The sequence below is a fragment of the Cebus imitator genome, unplaced genomic scaffold (genome assembly GCF_001604975.1).
Source record: "Cebus imitator isolate Cc_AM_T3 unplaced genomic scaffold, Cebus_imitator-1.0 Scaffold284, whole genome shotgun sequence".
Taxonomy (NCBI): Eukaryota; Metazoa; Chordata; class Mammalia; order Primates; family Cebidae; genus Cebus; species Cebus imitator.
Window position 1 is genome coordinate 2,728,687 of NW_016107599.1, and position 12,125 is coordinate 2,740,811.

At 53.4% G+C, this 12,125-nt stretch overlaps 1 protein-coding gene across 3 annotated transcripts in view; it reads left to right on the forward strand.

Annotated features, from left to right (window-relative positions):
- Positions 1-12,125, forward strand: part of LOC108284814 (DENN domain-containing protein 3-like) — a 55,229-nt gene that overhangs the window by 28,762 nt on the left and 14,342 nt on the right. For all 3 annotated transcript variants that reach the window (XM_017501718.2, XM_037728965.1, XM_037728966.1), the window contains 5 exons: positions 2,107-2,262; positions 4,688-4,784; positions 6,517-6,620; positions 7,790-7,989; positions 9,502-10,023. In XM_017501718.2, the coding sequence (XP_017357207.1) occupies positions 2,107-2,262; positions 4,688-4,784; positions 6,517-6,620; positions 7,790-7,989; positions 9,502-10,023 (1,079 nt within the window). The remainder of the gene's footprint in view (positions 1-2,106; positions 2,263-4,687; positions 4,785-6,516; positions 6,621-7,789; positions 7,990-9,501; positions 10,024-12,125) is intronic.

A 12,125-nucleotide genomic window follows, 5' to 3' on the forward strand; every position in this document is an offset into this window, starting at 1 on the left:
TGGGCCGTGCAGTCGGGCTCTCCTCCCAGCCAAGGGCACCTGAGCAGCCATTCTGTTAGGACCTGTCCTCTGTGTGAACTTCAAAGGTGACACGTGCTCTCCCAATTGTTTTAGTTACTTTCTTATGAGCCACAGCTGCTTCCTGGAGTTTTCCAGTGTGGTATCGTGTAATAGAACTGACCTTTGTGAGACTGTGGTGGAGCTCTGAGCATTCCCAGGAAGGTGGCATTCCCGCCTGTGTCCTCATGTTCTTGTTAGAATTCGGGAATTAAACACACGGTGCAGAGGCTGGACCCCGCTTCGGCTGGAGCCCCCAGAATGGAGATGCAGGGTGGCGTGTATCCCACAGTCTCATTTTTGGAAGCTGTTTTATAAACACGAGCTAATCCGTGTGTCATGGGTGACCTGTCTATAAGAGGCCTCTGAGTTCACCGTACGGGCTGTGGGCTGTAGTGGGAGGGGTCTCCTTGAGGGGTCTGGAGTGCATTGTGCTTCTCTCTGAACATGGGCTTGTGTCCCTTGGGAGGGACAGGGCAGCCCCTTCCTTCCCCAGCTTTCCCCAGCACCCTGGGCTCTTGGTCACTCTCTGCACTGCTATCTTCGTCTCTGATGGAAGTCGCTGTCTCACTGGGCAGCAGGGACAGGGCCTCCAGCTCAGGGCTGTGCTTGGGTGAGGGAGGCATGGGGTTCCAGGGAGGGGACAGCCATCTCCTTCAGACCGCACTGTCTCTGCACCAGAAGATGTAGGAAGAGAAGCTGGCACTCCAGGCGGCATCTTAGCCCTTTTTACATGAGGAAAGTCATCAGAATTTCTTTCCCTGACATTCTGTGTGTTCTTCTGGATGAAAGGCCAGTTTGGTGCCGATAAACATCCCAGTTCTTGAGACCCCTCTAGGCAGGAGTAGTTGCCCAAGTCCCATGCGTCTGGTCAGCCAGGGCCGGGCTGGTCCCTCAGCAGCTGCTGCTCAGCACATTTGGAGAGAACACTGGTCCTGGCCCTGGCACCACCTGCCTGCTACCATCCCCTAGCGGGCCACGACACCCAGAATTCCGTTCTTCCTTTTTCCTGTCCCTGCCTCCAGGAGGGTCAGGCAGTCGCAGGGGCCTGTGGCCATGCACTGTTTTCATCACAGAGATGAAGACTGGCTCTTGCTGGCCTTGCTGACCTGGGCTGCACTGGGTCCAGCAAGCCCCCACCTGCCTCTTCCTGTCACATCTCAGGTTCCAGGTCATCTCCTGGGAGAACTCTTCTCCCCCCACTCAGTCTGACTGTCGTGTCTCTGTAGCCTGTCGCTCTGTGTTGCCTGATGTCTCTGCCTGACGCCCCGTTATCTCCTGTTTTCTTGGGTTGTCTGTTTTCCTGCTTCCTCCCACTCACATGGAAGTGTCATGCAGGCAGGCAGGGGCTTGGCCTGTGTCCACCACGCCTCCCCAGCACGCAGATCAGTGGATGGCATACCGTAGGTGCTCAGTAAATATGTGTGACCGGATACGTGTTGGTTCTGTTTATTTTGTATGTTTCCACCGTCCCTCTAGACATGCAGTCTTGAGTGGTGTTAGGAAGGCCCGGCGTCCAGTCTCACAGAGGCTCAGGGTTGACAGGTATCTGTGAGTTCCTGTGCCTGAGTGAGGCCCTCTGGATGAGTCAGTGGCCATCTCCTGGTGGGCCAAGAGTGCTGACACCTAGGACATTTGTTGCAGGGCACAGAGGGCCATTTGATCCTGCTTGGGCAGGAAGTGCAGAGGGGAGGCCATGAGGGAGCATGACTGTCCCTTCTAGGCAGCCATGAGTGACCTGTCAAGAGGCAGCCTCACCTGGAGCCCTTTGGTGTCCTAGAAGGGGGAGTGCCCTGACTGCAGTGCCAGGGCGGGTGATCTGGCCTGGGTGAACTGTGCGTAGTCCAAGTCAAGGCCTGTGTGAGTCCCTGTGTGGCGGCGAATCAGCTCTTCCAGTGATGTACTTTTAGTGACCACCCTGTCCCTCAAATTACTGATCTGTATTTGAGTCTGTGAAGTGTTCATTTACCTGGCGGGCTGTGTGCTGCTGGTGAGCGGCTGTGGCTGGCGGCACTGGGGCTGAGTCTGCTTTGGTCTGCCTCCTTCCAGGGTGCAGAGCCTCCAGCTCCACCACGAGCTGCACACCGCCCACCTCTGCTCCAGCACAGACCTGAACGAGGGCCGAGCCCACCGGCGGGCCTGGCAGCAGAAACTCAACTGCCAGATACAGCAGACCACCCTGCAGCTGCTCGTGAGCGTCTTCAGGTACGTGAGAGGACATTCCAGCGTCCAGGAAAGGGTAACCCGCTAGCCTCCCATTCCACGGGGATCGCGCGCCCCGCCCCAGCTGCCTGGCAAACATGAGCCGTCCCTATCCCTGCAAAAGCTTTTCTTGTGACTGTTACAATCAGCAAGCGTCTGGTGAGTTCGTTCTTTTGACTCTGACCCTGCTTGTGCCTTCCTAACACTCACACTCTCTCCTGCTGGTGACCGTGCAGGTGGCTGTTTTGGGATAGCCCTCTAGGGAGACTCGAATCTGAGACACCTGCGGGAAGCTGGTCACTCTGGCCTGTGCGGTTCCGGGCTCTGGGTCAGTCTGCAGAGGGCTCTGTCCCGAGAAGCCTGCATCCAGGGGCTAATGAGGGACAGACGGGCCATTTTGATGTGACTCAAGCTAGATAATGAAACCAGGTATGAGAGAGCCACAGGAGGATGCAGACTCAAGATGCGCCTATTAGAAAGTTCTCCTTCTCCTCATACCAGTAACTGTAGCATCAGACACGCCCCATGTGCTCTTCCTTCCGCAGCACGTGAGCTTGCGGGGAAGTGGACGAGTCAAGGTTGTTTATTTCAGTGTGATACAGCACAGGTACTGAGCTGCTGTTTCAGGCCCACACATGCAGTCAGAAGGAATACGTGGCAAAACGATAGCTTCATAGAGAAGTACTTTTTGGTGCGAAAGCCTTTGGGCCCCCTCTTTCTCCCACCCTTTCTCCTTTTCCCTGGCAGCATTCTTCCTCTCCTTTTCGCTGTTTGCCCCTGAGTCCAGCAACAAAGGAGGCACCCCTGATGCCAGCCTCGTCTGTTCTTGAGGGGCCTTCCGCTTTGGGAGGGGGTTAGCACAGAGCCTGCTGGCTTGATAGTGCTCTGCGTAATTATTTAAAAATGGAGATTTGAATGGCCTTTTTTGTTTTGGGCACTTGGTTGCCCAAGCTGGAGTGCGGTGGTGCAGTCTTGGCTCACTGCACCTGCCGCCTCCCAGGTTCAAGCGATTTTCCTGCCTTACCATGCCAGGTAGCTGAGACTACAGGCGCACGCCACCACACCTGGCTAATTTTTGTGTTTTTAGTAGAGATGGGGTTTCGCCATGTTTCCCAGGCTAGTCTCCAACTCCTGACCTCACGTGATCTGCCCACCTTGGCCTCCCAAAGTGCTGGGATTATAGACGTGAGCCACTGCACCCGGTCTGAACAGCCTGTTCTTTTGATGTATTTATTTGCATAAAGCGAATAACATATTAGGAAAAAATGGAATAGTGTATCACAGACAGGTGATATTATCTCTGCTCAAAGAGGCATAATTAGTGTGGTCCTAAATATGTTGTTTTCCTTTTGTTCTTTGAAGATGAAATGTTGTATGAACAAGTATTTTTTTTCTTAATATGTTGCAAGCTCAATTAGTTGACAGAAAAGCAGGATAGTCCCAGCCCCTGGAGAGGCTGAGGTGGGAGGATCCCTTGAGGCTAGGAGTTTGAGACCATCCTGGACAACATAGCAAGATCCTGGCTCTTTAAAAAACAGAAGCAGAAAATATGATTGCAGATGATAAAATGTTATTTCCCCTAGATGAAATCGTTTATTCTCTCAAGGAAAACACTGAACACATTATGTACCAAACATGCCCTGTAAGCTTATTCGTTCTACTTGTATACTACTTTAGATCTGGGAGATCATGTGCTAAAATCTTGATGAGTTTATAACATGATCTGAGGAAATCAGGTACAAAAAGGTGAAGTGGGCCAGGGCGCGGTGGCTCACACCTGTAATCCCAGCACTTTGGGAGGCTGAGGCGGGCAGATCGCCTGAGGTCAGGAGTTTGAGACCAGTCTGGCCAATGTGGTGAAACCCCATCTCTACTAAAAATACAAAAATTAGCTGGATGTGGTGGTGTGCACCTGTAGTCCCAGCTACCTAAGAGGCTGAGGCAGGAGAATCGCTTGAACCTGGGCAGCAGAGATTGCAGTGAGCCAAGACTGTGCCGCTACACTCCAGCCTAGACTGAGACGACGTCTAAAAAACAAAGAGGTGAAGTGACTTGTCGGGGGAGGCTGGCGGCGAGCTAGGCAGGACTTGGAGTCTGGCCGCCCCTCTGGGCTCCCACCTGGAACCCAGTTTCATGTGTGGGAACTGAAACTGATTTTTGTGTCTTAATTTGCATAAGGAACTAGCGGGCTGGAGGAAGGTGAGAACAGGAACACTGCCTCCGGGAGCTTTATTCTAGTTGGGGGAAATTTATGTGTGACCACAAAGTACATCCATCTCGTATCACTGTGGTAATCAGTAATCTTTCTGAAGAACAGGGCTTTTTCAAAGTTTGTATTTCTCGTCACCATTTTTCTGCTGCTAAAGGTTGTATGTTCTTCGTGTATTTAAGAATGTTGTAGCACTCAGACTATCTTTCTCTTTGTTAGGGATGTGAAGAATCATTTAAATTATGAACACAGAGTCTTCAATAGTGAAGAATTTCTCAAAACCAGGGCTCCAGGGGACCATCAGTTTTATAAGCAGGTGAGAGCTGTGGGATTTGGGTGTGACTGTGTGTGTTCACTCTGTTATTCTGCTCTGTATTTAAAGACTTTTCACAATAAATTTTCTCAAATGTATCAGTTTTCCAAAAAGTTTATTTTAGCATGTTTTGATCATGTGGCTCTCTCTCCCTTTTTAAAGTCAGCTTTTAAAGAGTATAATATACTTATGGCTGGGCATGTTGGCTCACACCTTTAATCCCAGCACTTTGGGAGGCCAAGGCGGGTGGATCACCTGAGGTCAGGAGTTTGAGACTGGCCTGGTCATTGTGGTGAAATCCCGTCCCTACTAAAAATATACAAAAATTAGTTGGGTGTGGTAGTGCACCTCTGTAATCCCAGTTACTCAGGAGGCTGAGGCAGGAGAATTGCTTGAACCCAGGGGGCGGAGGTTGCATAGAGCCAAGATGGTGCCATTACACTCCAGCCTGGGTGACAGAGCAAGATTTTTCTCAAAAAAAAAAAAGACTATACTTTACCTAAAATACGGCCATCTTAAGAGTGTGGTTTGGTGGATTTTGACACATGTACCTATCTGTATCACCACTTCCTCAACCTGGACATAGAATGCTACCATCGTCCCAGTCAGCCCCCTCCCTCCCCAGGTCCCGGCAACCTTACCCTAACCCCGTGGACGGTTTGCCCATCTCCGAGGCTCGTGTCGTGCGGTCCCGTGGTCTGCGCTCTGTCGGCCTCTCTCCTCAGCCTCCTACTTTGGACTGAGCTGGGCTACTGTGTTTCAGCGGCAGCTCCTTTTTTTGTAGGAATGTCCCGTGGTTGGGACAAAGTGCGCTTTGTTCTGTCCACCTGCTACTGAGCATTTGGGTTGTTTCTGTTTGTGACTATTACAAAAAAAAAAAAATCACCCTGGGGGTGTTGCCGGGGCAGGTGACTGAAGCTGCCTGAAGAGCCCCTTGGTCCTTTTGGAGTTTGTTTTTACAGCTTTGGGGTGGGCCAGGAGCAGCCTTTTTCCATGGCTGGTTTCTAGCCTGGCCCATCTGCTAAGTGATGTGCGCCCCCTCATGCCTCCTGAATGGCCCGGGGTCAGCAGGGCCCTCCGTCCTGGCTGTTGGGAACGTGACTGGCCCTCTGCCCTTTGTGAGCTTGGAGACTTGGTTTGCTTACAGCTTCCCAGTCATTCTTTGTCTGGTTTTATGCAGTTTCGCCGTATGTCTGGGCATCGGGGTATTCAGCAAAGTCTTGGGGAGCCTGATGCAGCCTCTGGGAGCTCCCGGATTCATCCCTTCCTCTCCAGAGCCCTGCCCGAGGCTTCCAGGGGCAGCAGCCTCCAGGAGCTCTCTCCACGCCCTTGGTGCTGGAGCCAGCCACGAGCCTTGTCCAGCATCTGAAAAACAGTGGTTTCCTCCTTATGATGGAGTTTCCTCATAGCTTATGTCAGGAGGGTCTGTCTGAGTCTTGCGTACTGCCTTACGGCCAGAAGCGTGTGTCCACCTCGTTTAGCTCTGATGAAATATGCTTTTGTTCACGGTGTGGGTATGTGGGACCCAGGGGACCCAGTGTTTGAATGTATGACAGCCATTTCTTCTGTGTGCATGAGGAACAGCAGAAAGCCCTTGAGTTCATTCACTCAGCCAGCGCCCACTGGGTGTGTGTGAGGGGTGGGGCCCAGTTCCGTGCCAGGAGGCTTGGGGGCTTTGGAGCGGGGGCCTGGGGCATTGGCGCAGCCCAGTGACTGGCCCTTCTGTCTTTTCCAGGTCTTAGACACCTACATGTTCCATTCTTTCCTTAAAGCCCGGCTCAGTCGGAGGATGGACGCCTTCGCCCAGATGGACCTTGACACCCAGTCGGAGGAGGACAGGTGCTTCCCCGTCGTGTTTTGGACCCACCGTTCTTTGGGAATCACAGTGCTCAAGGACCTCAGTTTTATTAAAATGAGTAAACGAGAAAGCAGGAAACGCCTTGTGCTTAGAAACTCATGATGAACTGGGCGGTAGCTAGGAAGCTCTCCTCTCTACGTTTGTACTTCTTCTTTTTTTTTTTTTTGAGATGGAGTCTCGCTCTTGTTGCCCAGGCTGGAGTACGATGGTGTGATCTCGGCTCACTACAACCTCTGCCTCCGTTGTTCAAGTGATTCTCCTGCCTCAGCCCCCTGAGTAGCTGGGATTACAGGCACCCGCCACCACGCCTGGCTAACTCTGTATTTTTAGTAGAGATGGGGTTTCTCCATGTTGGTCAGCTAGTCTCGAACTCTTGACCTCAGGTGATCCACCTGCCTCAGCCACCCAGAGTGCTGGGATTACAGCCATAGTCACCGTGCCCAGCTTTTTTTTTTTTTCTTTAAGACAGAGTCTTGCTCTGTCACCCAGGCTGGAGTGCAATGGTGCAACCTTGGCTCACTGCAACCTCTGCCTCCTGGGTTCAAGTGATTCTTCTGCCTCAGCCTCCCAAGTAGCTGGGACTACAGGCACCCACCATCATGCGTGGCTAGTTTTTGTATTTTTGTAGAGATGGGGTTTTACCATGTCAGCCAGGCTAGTCTCGAACTCCTGACCTCAGGTGATCCACCCACCTCGGCCTCCCTGAGTGCTGGGATTCCAGGTGTGAGCCACCGCGCCCGTTTCTACTTCTTGAGGGAATGCTTGAAGCGTGCCGGATGTTAGCATGCTCCCCGGGGTTTGTGGTCCTGCCTCTTCCTCGGTGCTGCCCCCCCATCTCCTCTCTTCACCCCCCATCCTCAAAGCCTGCTTAGTTTTCTGTCTCTTCCTTGCTGCTTTTCCTGAGCCCCTTCCACACATGTCCACTGCAGACAGGGCTCTGTTGGCTTACACTGCTTTCTTCTGGGCATGCATCTGGGTCCCTCTGAGGCCGCACATGGTGAGATTTGGGCAACATGTTCTTATACTCTGTTTCCAGTGGTGTGCGAGGGCATCACCTGCTCTCCATGACACTGGGAAAAGTGCTTCGTTTAGGCTTATTCTTTAATCATGATTGTGTCTGTAAAGTAAAACGTTGCATTCCCTACCGCAGAATAAATGGAATGCTGATAAGTCCAAGGAGACCGACTGTGGAGAAAATCGCCTCTCGGAAGTCCTCACCCCTGCACATCCCTCACAGGCGCATGGTGGTGAGCATGCCCGACCTTCAGGACATCGCCACGCCCGAGCTGGCACCCAGGAACTCCTCGCTTCGGCTGACAGACACTGCGGGCTGCAGGGGCAGTGGTGCAGGTGAGGGCTGCCCCCTTCCCCGCGGTGCTGTCCCTCCATTCCTGCATTGCAAGTCATTAAGCAAAACTGCAGCTCGTTTCAGGGGAGGGAGGGGCTTGCTCTAGTTATTTGAAATGTTTAGAATATTCATTTTGTCAACTGCATGCATTCTAGAAAGTGATTTCTTGTCTGTATTTTCTGCCACCCAGTGTCACTGCTAAGGATAACGGCTCTGCACAGTTTGGCATCCTTCACAGGCCTAGGCTGTGCATGTCTGCACGTGTGGGTTACATGATGTATCATACACACATGTGATGGGATGCAGGGAGTGCCAGGCACTTTCTAGAGCCGGAGCATGAAGGAGCTGAGTGCCCTGCCCTCATGGAGCTGGCATTCTGGGACCAGGGTTAAAGTGAGCAGGGCCAGGGGTGCGGAGGGGGCTGTGACTGTGGGGACATTTCCGCAGAGACGGGAGCACATGGAGAGGCCGAGCCGCCTCGAGCCTTCTGGGGGAGGTGCACCCTGACCCTCATGGCTGGGAGAAACTGTCGGGAGGCCGTGACCCCCGGGCAGCTGCTGCTGCTGTCTCGGGCCCAAGCAGCAAGTACTGTGTCATTTCTCCTGATCACTGTGCTGGAACCCCAGGAGCTGCATGCGTGAAACCTCGATGACCCCCAGGGCTGTGGTCTAGCAGAGGCAGAGTGAGTGACAGGCCACATTGCCTTCATCATGTGAGCACTGGAGGCTGCTGCGGGGCCCAGGCCTTCTGCCCCTGGCTGTGTGACCCTGGGCAGGCGACTTCATCTCCCTAGTCCTGTGGTTCCTCTTCTGAACACCTGTCAGTCTGCCCTGCAAATGCCCTGTGCCCACTTGCCCTGAGAGTGTGCTCTGCTTTCCTTGTCCTTGCAACCTTGCCCTGGACCCCCCGTGGCCCCGTCCTGCTCTCTTGGCCCACTGGAGCTCCCGTAAGAAGAGGAAACCCAGCACCCAGTTGGCCCTTAGGTAACAGTTATTGAAGGAGCCAGTGTGAGACACACACCTGGGTTACGGTTGGCTCAGGCACTTAGTTGGTGTGCCCCTGGGACAAGTAACCCAGGCCGTGGCAGCCTCAGTTTCCACATGGTAGAATGGGACCGTAATGACAGTGCCCTGCTCCTGAGTTGTCTTTATGGTAAGTGAAACTATTGTTCTAAAGCGCTGAGTCCTGCCTAGCAAATGCATCTTGGCTTAGGCTGAGCTTGATCCTCACGTGAGGCTTCAGCACCCGGTACTGCAATTGTGTTACTAGTTGTAGCAAATGAAATTGTTCAGGAATGCTAGCCGCTGCTTTCTGTGGAGTATGGTGGAAGCAAAATGAGGGTTCTCCATGCCTCCTGGGGGGCGGGCTTGTGGAGCGTTCTGGAGAGAACACACCTGTTCTCATTTGACTCTCCATCCAGGGAAGCCTCGTCCTGACAAGATGGCGTGACAGGTACAGCTGTTCATTTTTAAGGTCTGTGCTAACGGTCTCCTTCTTTCCCCTTAATGTTTTAGTTCTGAATGTGCCGCCCAAGTCCACATACATGTTCAAGATTCCAGAGATCCACTTCCCGCTGGTGGGCCAGTGCGTGCAGGCCTACCACGCTGACCTCGCCGCCCTGCTGACCAAGGCCATGGGCCTTCTGGCTCCTGACAACTCTCTACTCCTGGCCCGCTATTTCTACCTCCGAGGGCTCGTTCATCTGATGCAGGGACAGCTGCTGAACGCCCTCTTGGACTTCCAGAATCTGTATAAAACAGACATAGGGATCTTTCCCGCTGATCTGGTGAAGAGGACAGTAGAGTCCATGTCTGCTCCTGAGCGGGCGCAGGCTGAGCGGGCGCCAGAGCTGATGAGGCTCATCAGCGAGGTCCTGGACAAGCCGCACGAGGCCTCGAAGCCGGACGACCACGTGAAGAACTTCGAGCTGCCCAAGAAGCACATGCAGCTGGGCGACTTCGTGAAGCGGGTTCAGGAGTCGGGGATCGTGAGGGACGCCAGCACCATCCACCGGCTGTTCGAGGCCCTGACTGTGGGTAAGAGGAGCCTGGCACCAGCACACATTTTATTTCTTTACGTAGAGACAGGGTCTGGCTCTGTCGCCCAGGCTGGAGTGCACTGCGCAATCACAGCTTACTGCAGCCTCCACCTCCTGGACTCAAGCAGTCCCCCCACCTCAACATCCCGAGTAGCTGTGACTACAGGTACCCGACACCGTGCCTGGCTGATTTGTGTATTTTTTGTAGAGACAGGGTTTCAATGTGTTGTCCAGGCTGGTCTCTGAATCCTGGGCTCAAGTGATCCACCCGCCTTGGTCTCCCTAAGTGCTAGGATTACAGGCATGAGCCACCGTGCCTGGCTGATATAGTTTACTTTATTTTTGAGACAGTGTCTTGCTCTGTCGCCCAGGCTGGAGTGCAGTGGTGTGATCTCAGCACACTGCAACCTCGGCCTCCTGGGTTCAGTGATTCTCCTGTCTCAGCCTGCCGAGTAACTGGGATTACAGGTACCTGCCACCATGCCCAGCTAATTTTTATATTTTCGTAGAGACAGGGTTTCACTATGTTGGCCAGGCTGGTCTAGAACTCCTGACCTCAAGGTGATCCGCCTGCCTTGGCCTGCCAAAGGGCTAGGATTACAGGCATGAGCCACCGAGCCCGGCCCCATATATTTTAAATACTTAATGACAATGGTCAGGTGACAGCAGCGGTGAGGTAAGCCACCAGCAGGTGACAGGCAAGATTACTGCAGCGCCATGGGCTTTACTGTTGCTCTGGGCACTTACCTGGGAGTGGGAGCGGTTGGCAGGGCCCCTAGGCAGTGTTCCTATCGCTGAGATCTTAAATGCATCCCCAGGCTGGGCTCTGAGCCTTGCTCTGCATGGGTGGAAGGGGTATAGAATTGCTGATGGGAGATGAAGACACTGCTTGTCCGGGGGTATTGCTCAGCATCTAGATAGAGCCGTGGTCTCGGCTGAAATGCTGCAGACATTTGCAAAAGCAGGGCCACGGGACAAATGCCGGGGTCCTGCGCCCAGAGGTAACACCTGCTGCGTTTCCCATGGACTGCAGTGGCCTTGTGCTTAGACCCAGCTGGGGCCCCATTTGCCTCCCTCCCTAGAGGGAGCCACTGTCCCAAGCTGGAGCTTGCTTTCCTGGCCATGGTTTTATGCATTTACTACAAATGGATGCACCTGACACAGTATCTCTGTTTCATGAGTTTAAGCACCAAGTTGGGAGAGTGGGAATTGCCACCCAGATGTCTGAGTTTGCACGTGCCGTGTTCGTCGTGGTGTTTTTGAGATGTATGTGTCGCTCCACATCCACGGAGTTCGTTCGCTTCCGTCACTGCCCGTGCCGTCATGTGTAGGAATGACTGTCCACCCATTTCACCATCAGTGGTGTCCGGCAGCGTCACCTGTTCCAGCACGGACACAGTGACTGTCCCCGCGCCTGTTTGCTTGAGTGTGTGCGGGTCGGTTCCTCTCAGATGTGGACCCAAGGCCTACTTTGTGATGTGAGAACTTCATCCAGGCTCTGAGGCTGCGTCTCCATCCTCCAGGAAGCACACATTCTGTCTCAGCTCTTACCCGACGTGTGCGATGATGTCACACGGATGTCACGAACATCCGCTCACGGGCCCGGGGGAGCAGTTGTGGTTTCTGTTCTGTGAGCTGCGTTTTCATGGTCTGCCCATTTTTATCTTGGGCTGCTTCTCCTTAAGGACGTGTAGGGCTTTTCGTGCCCTCAGGAAAAGCTGTCCGGGTGACAGGCCTGCCAGGTCGCTTTTCCAGCTATGAAACAAGCGCCGTGGAATGTGAGTTCCTTGCTTTTCTTGCCTGTGGGCTCTGAGGGATGTCAAGGCCAAGTGTGTGTGTGTGTGTGAATGCGTGTGAGTGTGAAAATGTGAGTGTGTGTATATGTGTGTCTGCACTATCCCTGCATGGTGAAGCATGTGTGTAAGTGTGTGTGTGTGTGCGCCTGTACCTCTCCCTGCATGGTGAAGCGTGTGTGTGTGTGCATGTGTGCACATGCATGTACCTCTCGCTGCGTGAAGCGTGTGTGTGCCTGTACCTCTCCCTGCGTGAAGCATGTCTGTGAGTGTGTGTGTGTGTGTGTGTGCGCGCGCGCGCCTGTAC